Consider the following 20,812-nt stretch of genomic DNA (forward strand, 5'->3'; position numbering starts at 1 on the left):
GAGAATTTGGCTCGTAAACTGACATTTTCAATCGAGAATAACTTTATGATGCAGACACAAATCGACTAATGTCTCTATGGGGTTATGTTGACAGATGCCCAAGTTTATTGTATGACGTTTATGATCTATTTATTTCGACCACCACTTATCGCTAAAGCCATCTATAGATAAACGGTGGAAGCAAAGTTGTACACTTAATAACTATTCTAATTAGCAACAATCTTTTTGAAATAATTTCAAGAATTTTTGACACGTCTATTTCTTACACTTACTGCGTTTCTAATCCATAATCTGTTAGAATTATGATTTCGTGGGCGCTTAAATTAATTTAGAGAGATATAATTTAACAATACCTTTATTCTGAAACTTATAAAAAGGCCAATACAAAAGAAATTAAAAAAGACATAAGCTTTTCTTTTTACAAACGGAAAATAGAGTTACTAAAGATGCGGAACAGGGTTGCCACACATACACATGAAAATTTTATCATAAATTACTAACAAAAATAAATAAAGTATACGAGTGACAGCCATTTCGTTGAAGACTTCCGAAACTGATTACCGCTGACGTCTCTCCCGCTCGTATTGTTAATTGCGAGCGGAACCAATAATCCATTTATAAGCTGCGAATTGCTAACGGCGGCTATTCCGTTCCTGATCCGCTCCAACATGTTTCGAATCTTAGCAATCGGCTTAATATATAATGAAAAAGTAGAGGGTATATACTTTGTCACTCGAGCATTATCGACAGCGAACCAATTCTTCTATATTTCGCTGTGTCGACGAGAATTTCAGGATAAAGTGTATTCTATTGAGAGTACAAATTAATTCGGTCCGTTTCCCTAAAGATGGTTCCAGCTATTATGAATGGTTCATAGTGACAGCTGATTTTGGCGGTTTCAAAGAGGTTAAAACATCTGCTAATAATATTCAGTTTATATCGCTTTGAGTTTCATACAAAAATCTTAATTTACTGTATTTGGAATGTCGATTTTTGTGTTAATCAAGCAACATTTGCGGGAGGTTTTTATTTTCTGCTTTAATTGGAAGAAAAGTGCGGCTGAAGCCCATCGAATGCTTGTCGAAGTTTATGGTGATACTGCTCCAACTGATAAATCATGTAGGGAATGGTTTCGACGTTTCAAGGATGGATATTTCAGCGTTGAAGACAAACTTCGCTCTGGACAGCCAAAAAAATTCGAAGACAAGAATTAGAGACATTACTCGAAGAAGATCAGAGTCAAAGGTCACGCAAGAGGAGTTTGCAGAATCATTGGGAATAACTCAACAAGTCGTTTCTGTACGATTGAGAGCCATGGGAATGATTTAAAAACAAGGAAATTGGATGCCTTATTGGACATTGCTCCTTCTGATTACTAGTTGTTCCAAAGGATGCAGCACGATTTGGCAAGTCACCGGTTCATTTCTTTCGCAGAAATCGAAAATTGGCTGCAAAATTGGATCACCTCCAAAGATGAATCATTTTTTCGAGATGGAATTCGAAAATTGCCTGAGAAATAGGAAAAAGTAGTAGGCAGCAATGGACAATACTTTAATTGATCTGTTCATTCATTTTGTTTTGAAATAAATGTACAAAAAAACGGACCGAATTAATTTGTACTCCCAATATTCCAAGCGTTTTCGACTGCAGCCTTCACTAATTCACACTTGTTGCACCGACAAAAATCAGGGAATATTGGGTCATTTAAAAAGTATCGGTTTTTTGTTCAATTTTTGAATAAAATTTTTCTTTATTGGAAATCAATTTTAATCAAGTATATATTGGCCATTATTATCTATAATCTTTTGCCATTTTTCAGGTAATTTCATAATTCCATCCGTGTAGAACTTCTGTGGTTTATCGGCGAAAAACTTTTTCAAGTGATTTTCGGCAACTCTTTTGTCGGCCAATGTTTTTCCATCAATACAGTTTTGCAGAGATCGAAACAAGTGGTAGTGCAAGGTCCAGGCTATACGGTGGATGCATCAAATTCCCAATCAAGCTCCCTCAATTTTTGGCGCGTCATCAAAGATGTGTGTGGTCTGGCATTGTAATGGAAGACAACACCTTTTCTGTTTATCAATTCTGGTTGTTTTTCCTTAATCGCTTCCTGTAATCTATCTAGTTATGAACAGTAGAGCTTTAAATTAATCGTTAGGCCATGTGGTAACACCTCATGATGGACGACTCCCTTCCAATCCCATCATACACACAGCACCACCTTATTTGCCATCAATCCAGGCTTTGAAGTCGTTTGTGATGGTTCGCCGCGTTTCCCCATAATCTTTTATGAACAATATTCTTGTATTTTACCCATTTTTCATCGCCCGTGATGATTTGCTTCAGAAATGGGTCGATTTCATTACGTTTTAGTGTTTCACTGATGGAAATTCGATCAAATTTCTTTGCGTAGCCAGCCTTTTTCAAATAAATCCAAACTGTCACATGGTTGATTCTTAATGCATTGGCTATCTCCTGATAGCTCACATGTCGGTCTTGCTCGATCAGTTGCAAAATTTCATCGACTTTTTAACTGGCCGACCAGAGCGATGTCGATCTTTGACATCAAAATTTCCAGAACGAAATCGAACAAACCACTCCTGTGTCTTGCGTTCACTTACAGCATCCGCGTAAACTTCACAAATTTTTCTGCATGTTTGTCTTGCGTTTTTGCCTTTTTTGTAGTAAAAAAGCACATAGCGTATTTCTTCAGAAATTTCACTCATTTTCAAACCAATATAACTTTTGACACGATTGATGAATTTGTTTACAAAAAAACTTTGTTTACAAAAAATGTAACCTAAAATGTCATCTTTCAGACGCGCGTTCGTTTGACACAATCGGATTAGTGTTGCCCAATATATGACCATCAATACCATCTAGTGACAAAAAACCGCGGATACTTTTTAAATGACCCAATATATAGTAGAATATTTTGTCTCCATTGAATTTTCTCGACAATCGATAACTAACGCTCAATAAATACTAGGTGTGAAATGACGATTTTTTTCCCAAAAAAAAAACACGTTAAATTCGGAAGAATGATAAAAAGAGATTTATTCAAAGTATGCTCCATTGCTATAATAGTTACACATTTTTCCCATCTTTCGGACAATTTGTGGATACCACGCCAGTAAAAATCTTCTCCTTTTGCCGCGAACCATTCATCAAGCCATTTTTTCACATCTTCGTACGAACCAAAGCGCTGCTCAGCAAGTGCGTGACCCATCGATGCAAACAAGTGGTAATCAGAAGGAGCCAAGTCTGATGTGTAAGCCGCATGGGGTAGACTTTCCCAGCTGAGTGCTTCCAACGTGTCCCGAATCGGTTTTGCCATATGTGATGGAGCATTGTCATGGAGAAAAATGACCTTGTGTTGCCTCTTTTGGTATTCTGATCGTTTTTTAAGCAGCGAACGGTTCAAATCGATCAATTGTTGTTGATAGCGTTTGGTATTAACCGTTTCGCCAGATTTCAATAGCTTAATAGACCACACCCTTCTGGTCCCACCAAACACAGAGCATCGTCTTCCTGCCAAAGCGATTCGGTCTTGCGATCGATGTGGATGGTGCGCCTGGGTCTACCCATGATTTTTTGCGTTTGGGATTCTCATAAAATATCCATTTTTCATCCCCAGTAACGATACTAATGACTTTCTTCTGTATTGTTTGAGCAAAATTTCACATATGTTTTTGCCTCTCCATCTGTCTCTCGTTCAATTCATGTGGCACCCATCTGCCGACTTTCTGAATCTTTCCCATCTCTCGTAGGCGATTGGAAGCTTGTTGACTAACGCTCAATTGCTCTGCGTTGTATTTGTGTTCGTGAATCATCTTCATCCAGCAATGTTTGCAATTCCACGTCTTCGTACTTTTTTTGGGCGGTTTTCCGTGTTCCTTGTCTGCAACATCGAAATCTCCAATTTTGAAACACTGAAACCATTGTTTACATGTTTTTTGCGATGGAGCTTTCATCATAAGCTTCTCCAAGTAATCGGTATGATTCCGCAGCAGTTTTCTTCAAATGAAAACAAAATATTAATGCTGTCCGCGAATGCTCCTTATTTGATACAAATTTCGTCATATTAAACACAGCAACACAATACTGTGCAAACACTTTTCAATCAAATCACTTTGTGCGTTTGTTGATGGAACAATAAAATGGCATATAATGTTAAATCTTTGTACTTCACACTGCATTGATGTACCATCTGTTTCTCAAATCGTCATTTCATATTTGTACACCTAGCATCAGCCTCAATAGTAACTAGGAGTGGAGATTTCTCCTCCTCCGCCGAGGGTTCGCGGCTGTCAAACGCCGCATAAATTCTATACTGCATTCCCTATTGCATTAGAGACGCCCGCCGATGTACTGCGCCACGATTTGCGCCTGATGTTCTCATCTTGCATTCGTGTAAACAATCATCCATGCGACGCGTTATGCAGCTAATTGCCGGCCCGCGCCCTGCGTTCCGTTCAACACACGAATATTGCGTGTGCAGAAAAAGCCATCTGCGGTATTCGCCGTGACAGACTGCGTTCCACGAATCGCATTTAACAATACATACACATACACATTTACACACATACATATACAAATACATAAACACATATTCATTCCGTGTGTGCCACGATATGCATCTCGTCTGTATTTAGACCAACTTATGCGACTAAACATCACAGCGAACATTAAATGATACAAACATATATTTATCAGTATTATAATAAACTGCATTTTTGTTATTATAATAAATGCCTAGTCTATTTAATTTGCATCTCGCTTCCGATACAGATCTTTTTTGCGTTCCGACTAAGCTATATTCGTGCAAAAGTTAGTAGTTACATCTTTATCCCTTTTTTTAAATCCATGAGTCCTTCAATCTTGTTTCTCTAAATTCCGTGATTTTAAAATTTCTTAATCCCTTTCTTTGTTTATATTTATTGTTTAGATTTTTGTCCTAATATTTTCCTCTATATTTTCCTCTATCTTTGAGTCTTAAAGTACTTAAATATAAACACAAATTGGTAAATGATCCAATTCTATTCTTTCTTCTACAATTAACCTATTAATTTTCTCTCTTATTTTTGTATTTCTTATTGCATAATTGAATTCTCTTTTGCTCTTATATATATAAATATATATAAATTCTCACTTTCAGTTGTATTTCAAACTATCCCATTCTTCCTTTTCTATTTCTTCCAGTCACTTGTTGCTCTCTGTGTTTATCTTATCCTTTGACTTTCTGCTTACCTCATCCCCATTATTTCTCCCATATAATTGTCTCTTTATTCCCTATCCTAAAAAAAACCTTTCCTCTTCTCATTAAAAGATTTTCTTTATCATTCTCCTATTAAAGTTTTAATTTCTTTTATAATTTTATTCCTTGCTTATATTGTTACTACTTAATTTCCATTTCTTTCCTATGATTATTCTCTTCATTTTTACTCTTTCTGTCTTTGTTTTTTTCTATTTTAATCTCGTTTTTTTTCTTAATATTCTTCCTTACTCTTGTGATAATTCCTCCCATCGCTTTTTCTTTGATGCTCTCTTTCTCTTCCCCTCCCCTATCTCCCTCTCCCCCCCTCTCGACTATTTTGATTATGTTTCTAATTAAATTCAGAATTGTGTATCTTTGTCACCCAATCCTGCAACACTCCCAAAATCAATTTAATTTTTATTTCTCGAATTGTCAAATTCGACTTTTTTCCTCTTTATTTTTTCTTATGTTTCATATAACTGTGTTTGCTTTTTCTTTGTCCATCTCCGGCTCCTCTTCTCTACCCCGCCATTCCCCGCTGATCCTGACGGAACAGCCCCATGGGCTTTAATTCGCTCTGTAAGCTCTTTTGGGCCTATAGAGCTCTGTCTGCTCTAAAAATTTTGTTTAAGCTTTTCTTTCTCTTCCAGATGAACTTTCTCTTATTAACTTGTTTTTTGTAATCAATCTTCATTTCAATTCTTTTGCTTTTTTCAACTTCCGTTATTATGCGTAATATTTTTTTATATTTGCCTCTCTTTTCAAATTGTTGTCCTAAATACGACTTTGTCTTTCAAGTCTTTTTTCTTTATTATTCCTCTCTTTTGCTCCTTATTTTCAAGCTTTGCTGTTATTATTTGTGCTATTATTTTGTTTCTCTTCTCATCCAGAACGTTTCTTTTATGGTTACCTCCTCATTCGTTCATCTTCTAGTGTACTTCTTTTTATTATTTCTTTTATTATAATGTTCTTTTTTTCTTTTTTCTCTCTCGTCTCTTCTGCTATTTCTAATTTTTTATTTTTTCTCGTAATTTTTTCTCTATTCCATTTTCCATCAACAAATTTTTTTTATTTTGTTCACCTCCATGATTCTTCTTTCCCATCACTCCTCTTTCTTTCTTCATTCATCCTTGAGTTCTTTGTTTCTTCTTTTGTATTTATCAACTCTTCTTTTACGTCTCTTATCAATTTCATGTCATGTTTTTATATTCTCTTTTGATGGTGCTTCTTTTTCCTTGTAGAATTTTCCTCTTTTTGTAGGTGATTTTATGACTTTCCTTGTGTCTTTCAAATTTTCTTAAGAATTTATTTTCTATTTCTATTCTATTTTTAGCTTCATTTCTTCCTTTCTTACTTGATGTTCCTTCGCTTCCAACTCTCGGTTTTGCAATTAAATGATCCAAGATTATTTTACTCTTTTTACTTTCTTTTTCTCTTTCTTTCTCTATATTCACATTATATTTGTCATTTTCTAGATTATCCATTAATTTTTTAATGTATTGATCAATTAATTCCTGTGTTATCGATTTTGCTTTATCAGTAGATAATTCCGAGCACCTTGCGATTCTTCTTTTTTCATCTTTATTCGCATTTGGTAAAATTCCGAATTCAACCTTATTTTTTATACTGTGTATTAACTAACCTCATTTCCTTTTTGCTTTTCACGTCTTTATTCTTTGTGGCTTCTCACTTTTGTGTTTTTACTATCCTTTGGCTCGTTCTTTGATATTCTTTTTTTGTCTACTCTAAGATTTTCCAATTACACGTGTCATTTTGCTGTCTTGCAATCCTCCTGTATGGTTATTTATTGAAATCGAAACAAAGAGAGTACGTATTTGATAAGTCTATTTTTGACTGCAAATATTGTTTTATTAAAAAATACATTTTAATAATGGTTTGCAAGAATTTTCTAAATGAATTTTTCTTGTTTCTGATGTCATAATCTAAAACAGCTGTAATAGCTATAAAAAGGCAAGCCGTAAAAAGAAAAAAAACTTGTGAAATCTACTTTCAAAAAACTTCAAAGATATTTTTTAATATTATTTTGTCTTTTAAACTAGACAATTCTTTTCGAAAAAGTAATTATTCAAGATAATATTTCAATTAATCATCATGGATCATCATATCATTTTGTATTATGTTTCTGATATATGATACATTTCTTTGTAGGTTCTTCCCCTTCTGGCCATTCTTTATCCATTGAACATGAATCAAGCAACGCAAGAAACGAATTGAGGGAAATTCAAGCAAAACAATATAACAAAAAGAAGCAAGCCACCGTGAGTCCAATAAATGTACAGTAATTTTTTATTATTTATGGCAATAAGTTTATATTTATCTAATGTTATTCTTCTTATTATTTGCGATACTTTTTAATATTTCTTTATGTTATTGATGTAATATGATGTTAAAAAGAATTGAAAGATAATGAATAAAATCTTGATAGATAATTTATAATTGAAATATTATATACATACAGGTTGGCCCAAAACGAGGGGGGGGGGGGGGGGGCCCAAAAAGGTTGGTCGAAAACGAAACAGACTGAATAATTTCTATAAAAATGATGAAATTTTTCGAAAAAATGCAAAAATAAATTGATATATATTGAAGAGGGGACATTTTTTGACATATAATTCTTACCTTCAATTTCAAAGTTAAACCAAAACTTATCCCATAAGTAGGGATCCCTAAAGATTTCAAACAGGAAAGGAGATCAAATGATATATCATTAGGAAAGTTTTTCAATTTTCTACATTCTTATGTTTGATTTTTTAAATTCAATTAATTCGTTTAGAAGATACAGAGTGTTAAATCTAAAACAAACAAATTTTCAAACTTTTTTTTTATTATCTATCGAATCAGTCCATAATGGGATCGATCGCTGAAAAAGTAGCCAAAAGTGAAAGATTATATCATTACGATAAAATCTATTTATAAGTTTAAAAATTTATAAATTTTTCGGATCGCTGAACACAATTCTGATCTCAGAATTAAGAATTTCAAAATGACAGATTTGAGTTTTACAATTTTCTAATATGCATAATAATTGATTTCAAAGAGGTTTTTTTGAATCACTGATTCCGATTTTGATATAAAAAATAATTAATGTAGGATGGGATATTATGAGCACTTAAGGAAATATTTTATCTAGCATATATGAAGAATTAAAAGATGTGCACATTTGATAGATTTGTTGATATTTTATGTATTTTAGTATTGAAATTGATTCTTTTAATGCAAATGTTGGTGCTCATATTATCCTCTGGGTAGAATATGAGAGCATCCTTAGGAGTAATATAAGCATAAGAATTTTTTTGTAAGAAATTATGCAGAAATAAAAGATTGAAATATATATAAACATATATAAAAAAAATATATATATGAAATATTTTGTTAGAACAAATGCCAATCAAATGTTTGGTTAATATATACTCAAAAATAATGTAATTTTATAAATATTTAGTAAGTAATCAGTAATTTAGTAAGTATCAAATGATAACAGTTTGATAATATTTATTAAATATTTGTAAAAACGACATTATATTTGGTTAAATTAACCAAACATTTGATTGGCATTATTTTACCATACATTTATTTTAGCTATTATTAAACTCCGAAGGGTCAATCACTATTAAAAAAATGTGATTATTAATTATGGCAATACAACACACTTTAATGTTGGCATTGCTATTGTATTGTTTTTTTCCTGTGTATTGTCATCTATTGCGCACAATATTGGCAAGTATTGTTAATACTGTATATATGTATTGCTATATATTGCTTTATATTGCTAGCATATTACTAGCCTGAATGGCTCAAAATTATTTACTTTAAAATATTAATACACAGAATAAAATAGCTTATCACAATGTAGATTAGGGATCTTATGAAGTTATTTCTTCTTATGAAAAAGGAGAAAAAAACGTAAGAAATAAAAAAAATTTTTAACTCCTAATTGTATTACGATCTATCCCGGGTGAAGACATTTAGTAGTAAGTTTAATCAGCTGAGTCCTGAGCGTGTCCATTGATACGTCCGCATATATTTTTAGAGCTCATCTTTCAAATCTTATGGTATTTCTTCTTTAAAAAGATTTTCTACATTAGAGGGTCAAAAAAAATTGATTTTTTTTTTTCATAAGTTTTTCGATAGTACAATTCGTCAAGAAAATATCTCGATATATCTATAAAATAAAATATCTTTAAAATTTAATAATATATCTTTAAAATTTAATAATATATCTTTAAAATTTTAGAAATTCGAAGTCTTTTGTAATAAATTCAGCGCTTATATACGGGTACTTACATGTATATACGGCATGCATAATAAATAACAAAAAAAAATTTTTTTAAATTGTAATTCTAAAGTATTTTTAAAGTCATTCAGTTTTCATTCTGGGAAATTTTTTTCTATTTTTTATAGTTTCAATGATATTCGAAAGAAAAAAAAACGATTTTTCTTCGAGAGAATATTTCATCCCCTAAATCTCGAGATAAGCACAAACAAAAAAATGTGGATAATATTTTTTTTGTGCTCTACAATATATTCAAAGCTTATTAAAATTGGTGAGAATCGGTTCTCTTGTTAGTAGCACGACGAGACCTGCTTGGTCTCGTCGTGCTACTAACAAGATAGCTTGTAGAATGGTTCAAACTACCCAAAATGAATTCCACTAGAAAGCTGAAGGATTATTGTATGTCTTTAGAATAACAAATTAGCCTTCGAGCACTGTAAGTACTCAAAAACCAAATCTGATAGGAGAGACGGAGGTAGCTTCGAACTTTTTCTTCTTAGGCCAAAATTATTATGTAATGAAATTATTTGAATTTTTATTGTAGTAGTTACTACAGATGAGGAACAATAATAAATCACATTGAAACAAATATCATAACAATATATGTATTTTATTTATATTTTAAAAAAGCACATTCTATGTTCAAAAGTACCCCTCCTTGAGGGGGAGGGGGGGGAGAGGACAGTTTTGAATTATTCTGACAGTTTTGAATGCATTATAAAAATGAAAGATTAAATGTTTCTTATATACTAATTTATTTATATAAATAGGAGTACATTTTTTTTAATATAAAAGTACAAAAACAAAAATTAAAAACTCTTAAAAAAGTTTAATGATTATGTTAATCAAAATAAAATTCAAAACATAATATTATAAATTCTTAAATTATAAAAATTTAGGTTTATTAAATACATTATCTTTTTCTTAGGAAAAAAACTCTTATAAAAGCAATAAAATAAATTAGTTAAGTTGAAAGAACAATTAAAAATTCTTGAAAAAATTAATGTATCCTAATACTAATGTAATTGAAAAGTCGAAATCAAACGCATTGATGCAGTGCTGGAAATTTTTCCAATTTTAATTGGTGATGGTAACTTGGCAATTATATCAATCTTATTGATAGACCACTTATTTTCCTTAGTTAGTTTAGTAAAGAAAAATTTGTTAAATTTCGTTTGTTTTTAGAAAGTTTGTTTTAAGAAAGTTGACATAAACGTGAGAACGTTGTTTTCTTCCCTACTCTGTAGGACGAATTTGTCTTTTGTGATGAACATTTCACTAATACGAAATACCTGGATTTAAATTCTCTAGTTTAATTCATTATTTGATGTTGAAAACATTTGTTGGTCTTCATCGATGAAATGTAAGTTACAGTCGTCATTTACTGAATAACTGAAAAAGAACAATCACCTGATTAATTTAATTTTAAACTTAAATTTTCAAAACTTTTAGATATGGAAGCCTTTTTATTTTTCTTCGATGATGATTGCTCGCTTCTTATTAAAGCACAATGCTGATTTTTACAAATGTTTTTGTCGTTCTACTTTCTCTATTTTATTCTTTTCCTGAATGCTTGTTAAAATGCGTGATTTTCCGTTTTTCCTTTCCCTTATTCCTTCTTTCCGCAGAGCTTTAGGAAAAGATCTTATTCTATTTTAGATAATATAACCGTCAACCGAAAAATCTGAATTCATAGTTGCGTTTTCAGTAAAATTAGATTCGACTATCTGATTTTCAATTGGAAATGAAATATCTATGATAATTGATGTATTCATTCATTAGTGTAAACGTTTACATTTGAAGATCCTTGATCAATAGGAACTGTTGGTTCTGTAGAAATTAATTTTGTAGAAGGATTTGTTACCTCCGCACATTCAAAGTCTCCGCACATTCAAGTCGGTGACTGCATTTTTATTGAATGGGTAAATACCAGACTTCGAAAACTTTGAAATGATATTGTTGGGTGTAAATGCAGCATTATAGGCAGGCAATACCTGTTAAATTCTGGATTGTGATTCGTTTTTCTAGGATAGTTAAGCAATCAATTATTTTGTGCAATTGAAAGTCTCTGCTTAAACGATCTCATAACTGTGACAGAGACTGAAGCCAATGAGTGTAGTGTGGAGGAAAAATAAGAAGAATAATGCTATTTTCATGGCAAAACTGTATAACATCTATTGTGCAATGACTTTCGTGATTATCAAATAGCAATAATATCATATTATTCTTGTAACACTTTGTTACTTTTTTTATGTGCTTTAACACTCTCAGAAACAATTTTTCAGTCATCCAATCACTTGTAGAACTATTAATGAAACCAATGCTCCCATTTGAAGGTCCAATAAGCATGTTTTCATGAAACTCTCGGAAATATAAAAACTGATGGTATTGAATGTTTCTTGTAACATTAATAATGGCACAATCGTAATTAATTGCCTTCTTTCAGCAGATGCACATTGACCCACTTGTTTTTGCGTGATAAATTTGATGCTTGTACAACTGTTACATTGGTTTCATCCAAATTATATATGCAATCAAGAGTGAATTGAGACTTGCGAAGTACTTCCTCATAATTATTTTGTAATTCTGTTACATTATTTGTTGAAACTGATTGCTAGATAGGCTCATATTTTCCAGTTTTCGCGACGAAGTTTTTTTATGCTTCTTCATAAAACTTTTTATCCAGTCTAGTCCAGCAATGCAGTTATTCATCCACTTAGAGAAACATTTATTTAAAGCTACGGCGTATTCATATGCTAGAATTCTGGCTTGGTGATATATTAAGCTATAATTCATTTTAGAACTTTTCAATAAATAACTTTCTAGCATTCCTTCTTCGGCATTTGTAAACACCTGGTTAATCGAAAATTTTGAAGAACATTCTTCGCTTTTTAATTTTTTATTATTTTCATAATTCTTTAAACGATAAAATAATGTATTCGGTTTTATATTATAGGCACTTGCAGCTGCTCTAAGCTCATAGTTTTATTTATCACCTGTAGTATAGCATTCTTAATGTCTTCTTCAATAATATTACTTGTAGTTTTTCTCTTATAAATATGCACTTTTACCTAAAATAACAAACAAATTAAAGAATAAAGTACTCAAATAATTATTGCTTTTTATATATAACATAAAGACATAAATATTAGAATCTATTACAGAAATCTATTACAGAATATGGATCCGTTGTTTAATTTCCCGAATTATCTGATCTCATTGAATTCTAGTGTTATGCTCGATAATGAAGTTGGGCACAATCAGAAAGATTAAAAAAAATCATGTCAGATAATCCACTCAGGGAACAAAGTTCGTCGTTTTGACATCAAATTCAAGTGATTAAAAAGTGATCATAGGTTTTATTTGACATCATTTGACGGCACACTAACGTCCATGACGTCATATTGACGTCATAAGTTGCCTGTTGGATAATATAATGATCAATAAAGGACCAAGATATAACATTAAAATGACAGCCCACCGATGACGTCAATCGTTTGTAACATTCGAATGTTAATTTGACTTCATTAAATCAGTAATGGCCCAAGTCAGTAAAGACCCAAAATATGATGTCAAAATGACAAACTTTGCTACCTCGGCAGATTCTATATATATATATATATATATATATATATATACTGTACAAATTATAGGTTACAGACACCCGTGTGAAGCTGGCTCCCCAATACATATTCAAAAATCGATTTTTTTCTTTTTGCATTCGTTTGCTCATTTGTTCACGAATGTCCTGTTGACATTTTCGTTTATTTTTCCTTAGTTTGAAAGTTATGCGCAATTTAATTTTGGGCTACTTATTAGATTTTTGAAAAATTTCCGTACTTCCCTTGAGATATAAACGTTTCAAAGAGATATAAACGGGTATAAACGATGTTTTTTTGAATGACTCTGGCCACACTGTCAAAAATTACATGTAAAACAATTATAATGAGTAATTTTGGGACCAATTATTAAGGATGTATATTTTCACATTTAAGTAAAGTTATAACTTACAAATAAAACTTTTCTTTTTTTATAATAATTAAATGATTTGCAAAATTACTATTGGAATTAATTTTAGAATTTTAGAATTATTTGTACATAATCCCTAATCAAATTATAATTTTTTTAAGCTGTGTTATCCATATATACGTAAAAATATTAATATATTACCATTATGTTATATAGAATATTATAAAAATTTGTACATTTAAACATAAAAATTATACTGAAAATATACTATTGTTATTGTAACTTTCTGTCTATAATAAAGATATATTTACACAATTACAAGAAAAAATATTAATATTTCTAAAATTGCATAATTTTATATATTTCAATTAGATAAATTTTGTAATACACGTATTATTTATGGAATATTACATATCATTTTTACAATGTATTTTACAGTGATTATATCTTAAAATTAGGCACTAGTAAAGAGTGTATAGCAGGATATGTAATATGAAAAGTGCCCTCACACCAAATTAGCCTTGCTATCGATTTCGTTAGGTCTCTATAAAAGAAAAATTTTCATCAAATTTTAACCTGTTATCTTCACTGTTGCGAACAAATTAATAAACCAAGCTACCATTAACGAGCGAAAACAAATAAAAACAAATAAAAGTCATTTACATAAATGATGGTAAAAATTTTCAGATAAGCTCTGACTTAATCAGCAATTATAGCATATATTAAACGAAAAATATTTGTATGTCAATATGTAAATATTAATATATGAATGCATATATGCGTACATAATATGCATTATAAATGAATAATTATATGTAAAACTCAGGATCATATATAGTGTCTTTTGCTGTCAATATTACATTTTTATTTTGCTTACCATTTTTACATTTGTGCGAATATTGTGCATCTAAAAAGACATCGGTCTATATTCATTGTCAGTATCCAGATGTTTTTATTCCTACACTGCTGCATTCACAGTTTTTCACAGACATCTCAATTTTAAAAATATATTTACATTTTTACGTTTGTATACATCGATAACAGCTTAAAAAATTATAATTCGTTGGCGGATTATTTATATTATAAATATTTCTATAAAATTAATTTCAATTGTAAATTTACTTTTGCAAATCATTTAATTACTATAACTAAAAAAGAAAAGTTTTATTTGTAAGTTATAACTTTATTTAAATGTGAAAATATACATCCTTAATGGTTAGTCCCAAAATTACCAATTATAATATATTGTTTTACATGTAATTTTTTCTGATCACAGTGTGATCAAAATCATTCGAAAGAGCATTCGTTTATACCCGTTTATATCTCAAAGGAAGTACGGAATTTTCAAAAATCCAAAAAGTATCCCAAAATTAAAATGCACATAACTTAAAACTAAGGGAGAGCAAACAAAAATATCAACGGGGCATTCGTGAACAAACGATGAGCAAACGAATGCAAAAAGAAAAAAAAATTAATTTTTTGAATATTGGGGGACTAGTGTGAAATTTGGGAAGCTAGCGTGAAATTGGCCCTCCAAAGTTTAATTTTCGTATATCTTTTGAACTAAGGGTGAGCCAACGAAAATGTCAACGGAACATTCGTGAGCAAACGATGAATGCAAAAAAAAAAAAAATCGATTTTTTTTTAATATTAGAGGTCAATTTCACACAAGTTTTACAGGCTATATCCTGTAATCTATAGCTAATTATTAAGTGTGAAAAGATATTAAAAAACTATGTATTTGTATCTACCTATTATACTTCGAAGCGATTACAAATGTACAGTATATTGTCGTCATTATCGTTTTACTAAAATCTTTTAATAATAACCTACATAGTCCAACTTAATAAATGTAACTTATTCATATCTAGTCGCGAAGGAATTATGGGAGCTCACGTAGCGACAATTGCGACTGAAATGTTCTAAAAGTGCCCCGTTTGATTTGTTCAAATGTACCTCATCAGTCACATTGAAAAAAAAATCTTATTTTGTTTATCAGAATATCGATAAAAATCAAATTTTTATTTTTATTACGTAGATATGGACATAAGAAGAAACACACAGCACAACAAAATGTTAATTAATAGTTTAATTTAAAAATGCTTACGTGTGCGAGACGAAACGTTTAGTACGAAGGCACAAAAACACAAAACGCTTCTAGATTAGATTATCAATTGTAACTGCGGCAGCTATTATTAGACGATTATTTATAACTGTGTTGCCATTTCAAAAATTACATTTTGTAATAACAGAGAAGAATAGTTCATTTTTAATTTGTAAAGTTCAAAGTTGTCCTCCCCCTCTGCTCTACATATTGAGAAAAAAATATTTGACCGATCGACTTTTTATAGGGCTCGTTAGTTAACTAATAGTCAACCATCTTCGATGAATCTAAAAAGTTACATAAAAATTAATAATAAACAAATAAGAAAATGCAAAAATATGGACTCATCAAATTAAAACAATAGTACAAATTAAATCAGGCGAATGAGAATATAGTATTGTTGACAGTACACAAATGAAAATATTTTTTTCCTTTTTCCATTTTTTCATTTCATAAAAATTTGAACGTTTCGACTCATTTTGAAGTTTTCGTCAGTAAATACATACTAAATATTTGTCATTCCTTTGTATGCAAAGGATGGATCAGACATTAAATTGACAGATTTGATGTATTAAATCTGTTAAAATTAACTTTATCATAATTAGTGGATAGATTTAACAAAATATATGTAGTTTGATATGTGACTCACCCCAAGAAGCAAAGCAGCTGTCCTGAAACTTTGGATTAATTACATTGCCAATTACACTTCATCTCAAATAAATTGATAAAATGAAAAAGATTACAAATAAAACATATTCACAATAGAGCATCAAGAACATAATTGAATTGTTTTGTCTTACAGAGGTTGTCCTAACAATTGTTATGTAAATAACAAAATAAAAGAAGGAAAAAAAGAAGTATATTAAATAATTTTTCAATATAAAAACTTTTCAAGAATATTTTAGATCGTTTAAAATCGATAAATAAATATGATATAAACTATCCGTGTCAGACCGCAAATTAAGACCATTATTTCGCATGTGAAGAATTCCGAGATTAACTTTTTATTTAGATACTGTTCCATATCAAGTATTTCGACGTTCTCCCAAAAAAAATCATGTTCGTAATTAATTCTGTGTTCGGTAATAGAATGATTGCTAGTGTTTCATTTAATGTGGTTTCTACGCTGAGAAATTCTAGTATTTAATTTTCTTCCCATTTGACTTACATAAGTCGCTTTGCAATTTTTGCATGAAATTTTGTAAACAACATTTTTCTTTAAGTATGAGAGAATATTTTTTTGTACTTTAATATATCTGCTCAATTTATTTAGACTCGTAAAGGCCAATTATATATTGAAACTTTTATTAATTCTATTAAATTCGTTCATAATTTTTGGAATATACGGTATCAACAATCAAGAAGCACGTTCATTAGTATTTTCATTGGTACCTATACCATTAGTTTATTTTTGGTTAATATTATTAATAACGGAAGCAATTCCGATAACCTTGACCTTGATATATGTTGTCAAGGTCATAACCCTGAGTGACCTCCAATAAGTCGTTGTTCGTTATTCATTAAGAAGTTATTAACAAAAAAGTTCAAAGAAGTTCATTTCTATATAACACGAAAATTACCTGTTTTAAAATATGTTTGATAGTTGTGTACGGGATACCGTGACGACGCAACTTTGACATATGTCATCAAAATCATGACTTTGAAAAACTTCCAACAAGTTTTAGATGGCTTTCACCTTCGACTCTCACCCCTTCTCCTCCTTCTGCAAAGGGGTGCACGACTCTCATCTTCGATTCTCACTCTTCCTCCTCCCTGCAAAGGGACGACTCTCATCTTCGATTCTCCTCATTTTTCCCCTCTTTGACTCTTTTATACTTATATTTTTGACAAGTATTGAACGTTTTTTTGAAATAATAAATTGTATCTATTAGAATCGTTAGATAATTCTACATAGATTGAGTGTTCATTTAATATTATTGTCATTTACTGATATTTTTCAATATTATATTTAGCAAAAATAAAACGTTATTTTTTCAAACTTTTTTTGTTAATAACTTTTTAACAAAAGTTGAACGACTAAAAAAACTTGGTGGAGGTTACTCAGGCTCATGATTTTGACAACATATATATCAAGAAGCTGCTTTCATTATTATTATTAGGTGTACAACTTTGCTTCCGCCGTTTTTTTCCGAAATTCGAGGCTTTATTGTAAAAAACTGGTTATACATTTATGATTCAAAATATTGTCCATCGCTGGCCATTACTTTCTCCCATCTTTCGGGTAGCGTACGAATCCCGCGTCGAAAAAACTGGTCATCTTTTGAGGCTATCCACGAATCGATCCAATTTTTTACTTCTTCATAAGACCGGAAGTGCTGGTCAGCCAGGCCGTGTGCCATTGATCGAAACAAGTGATAGTCAGAGGGAGCAACGTCTGGAGAATACGGTGGGTGGAATAAGACTTCCCATTTCAACGTTTCCAAGTATGTCTTGACCACTTTCGCAACATGGGGTCGAGCATTGTCATGCTGCAAAATCACTTTATCGTGTCTCTCGTTGTATCTGCGGCCGTTTGTCTTTCAATGCTCGGCTCAAACGCATCAATTGCATTCGATACCGATCGTCTGTGATTGTTTCAGTTGGTTTTAACAGTTCATAATACACTACGCCGAACTGGTCCCACCAAATACAGAGCATGGCGTCAAAATCACCGTTCTTGAAGCGTTGAAACCACTCACGACACATTCTTTCACTAATAGCGGCCTCACCATAAATAATAAAGTATTTGAGAGCATTCGATGAGCCTCAGCCGCAGATTTTTTCATATTGAAGCAAAAAATTAAAACCTCTCGCAAATGACGATTTGGCTCGTAAACTGACATTTTCAATCGAGAATAACTTTATGATGCAGACACAAATCGACTAATGTTTCTATGGAGTTATGTTGACAGATGCCCAAATTTATTGTATGACGTCTATGATCTATTTATTTCGACCACCACTTACCGCTAAAGCCATCTATAGGAAAACGGCGGAAGCAAAGTTGTACATCTAATATATATATATATATATTTTTTTTTTAATTTTTTATTCAGGATGAATTTTATAAAAATTAAAAATATTTTTTGTTTCCGGCAAGAATTACAACCGCTAGGATGTATACAAAATCGTAATGTCATAGCAAAGCGCCAAATTAAATGTTTATATTTTTATCAATAAAAAATAATGACAGCTGTGGGAGTCGCAATTATTAGCGATTATCTTATATTTATTTAGTTTATTACATAAACCTTGATATGATTTTTACAAGCGCAATACAATAGAAAATTAATTTATATTTTTATTATTTATAGTACTTTTTTTTCACATAAAAAAGAGGGAGTATAGAAATGGCCAAAATCTCTGAATGGTCATATTTAAAACCTATGCAGTTGTAATTTTGAAAGTTCGTACATTCATTGAAAAAAATGCTCATGTGTAGGATAAGTTTTGGTTAGATATTGATTTTACGAGGCATGGCGTACTGAATAAAGAGAAGCGTTTATTACACACAGCAAAGGTTAATTTTCAGGTTAACAAAAAAATTTTGTACATGCGGTACACGCTACGACATGTTCGCTAGCTCTTCGACTATTGCCGCTTCCCTTCTCCTCGCTCTTTCTACGTTGGGTTCCGAATCCGCCCAAGCATTCCCGAATATCTTTGCACATACGTATCGCGATCTGTCTGCGCTTAATCATGTTCAATCAAGTGATACAACAACGAAAAATAAGCCTAAATCTCGTAGAAAAGTAACGAATAAAATACGCTCTCTTTCTTATTTTAACTTGTTCTACATTTATTCAGCAAAACTTGGGAAACTTCCGAAAAATAATAAAATAGATCATTTAACGCTCTGAAAAGAAACTCATTTTGTTTCTAATAAATGATGATAAATTTTAAAATCAATAGTGTGTTATTTAACACAAGTTGGATCATGAAATACTATAAGAATACACTATCAGGAAGATCTACAAATATACAGGAAGTCTCATAAATAGGATAGGAGCCGCTTTGAGAGCCATAGAATGGGTCAAAGAGAACCAAAAAGTCTTATACCGATTTTTTTTATTCGCTCTAGTTTTCGAATTAAAAAAGGAAAGCCAATGTGCGATGAAACCGTGCTGCGCGAATTTGTAGCACGGCCCATCGCGCCTCACTCGACATGCCGCCGTCGCGACTCTATATAGATATATATAGGTATATAGATATATATTGTATATATAATCGTGCTCGCGAGCTACGGTACAACTTCGTTGCGTGCTCTGTGCTCTTTTTCTTGCTTGAAGAAATTTTCGTACAATGTAAGATCTCGATAGCTAGATATATTTTCACAACTATTAGGTGTACAACTTTGCTTCCGCCGTTTTCCTATAGATGGCTTTAGCGGTAAGTGGTGGTCGAAATAAATAGATCATAGACGTCATACAATAAACTTAGGCATCTGTCAACATAACCCCATAGAAACATTAGTCGATTTGTCTGCATCATAAAGTTATTCTCGATTGAAAATGTCAGTTTACGAGCCAAATTCTCGTCATTTGCGGGAGGTTTTAATTTTTTGCTTCAATATGAAGAAATCTACGGCTGAGGCTCATCGAATGCTCTCAAATACTTATGGTGAGGCCGCTATTAGTGAAAGAAACGTGTCGTGAGTGGTTTCAACGCTTCAAGAACGGTGATTTTGATGCTCGACGTCAAGATGCTCTGTATTTGATAGGACCAGCTCGGCGTAGTGTATTATGAACTGTTAAAACTGACTGAAACAATCACAGGCGGTCGGTATCGAACGCAATTGATGCATTTGAGCCGAGCATTGAAAGACAAACGGCCGCAATACAACGAGAGACATGATAAAGTGATTTTGCAGCATGACAATGCTCGACCCCATGTTGCGAAAGTGGTCAAGACATACTTGGAAACGTTGAAATGGGAAGTCTTATTCCACCCGCCATACTCTCCAGACGTTGCTCCCTCTGACTATCACTTGTTTCGATCAATGGCACACGGCCTGGCTGACCAGCACTTCCGGTCTTATGAAGAAGTATAAAATTGGATCGATTCGTGGATAGCCTCAAAAGATGACCAGTTTTTTCGATGCGGAATTCATATCCGAAAGATGGGAGAAAGTAGTGGCCAGCGATGGACAATACTTTGAATCATAAATGTATAACCAGTTTTTTTACAA

General features: G+C 31.7%; 1 protein-coding gene across 4 annotated transcripts in view; it reads left to right on the plus strand.

Moving 5' to 3' along the window:
- The window catches only part of LOC108685209 (tyrosine-protein kinase PR2), a 330,449-nt gene that overhangs the window by 135,065 nt on the left and 174,572 nt on the right, over positions 1-20,812 (plus strand). For 3 of the 4 annotated variants that reach the window (XM_018189894.1, XM_018189895.1, XM_018189898.1), the window contains one exon: positions 7,427-7,551. In XM_018189894.1, coding sequence (XP_018045383.1) covers positions 7,427-7,551 — 125 coding nt within the window. The remainder of the gene's footprint in view (positions 1-7,426; positions 7,552-20,812) is intronic. The other variant, XM_018189897.1, reaches the window with a different exon arrangement.

Source organism: Atta colombica, unplaced genomic scaffold, assembly GCF_001594045.1.
Source record: "Atta colombica isolate Treedump-2 unplaced genomic scaffold, Acol1.0 scaffold147, whole genome shotgun sequence".
Taxonomy (NCBI): domain Eukaryota; kingdom Metazoa; phylum Arthropoda; class Insecta; order Hymenoptera; family Formicidae; genus Atta; species Atta colombica.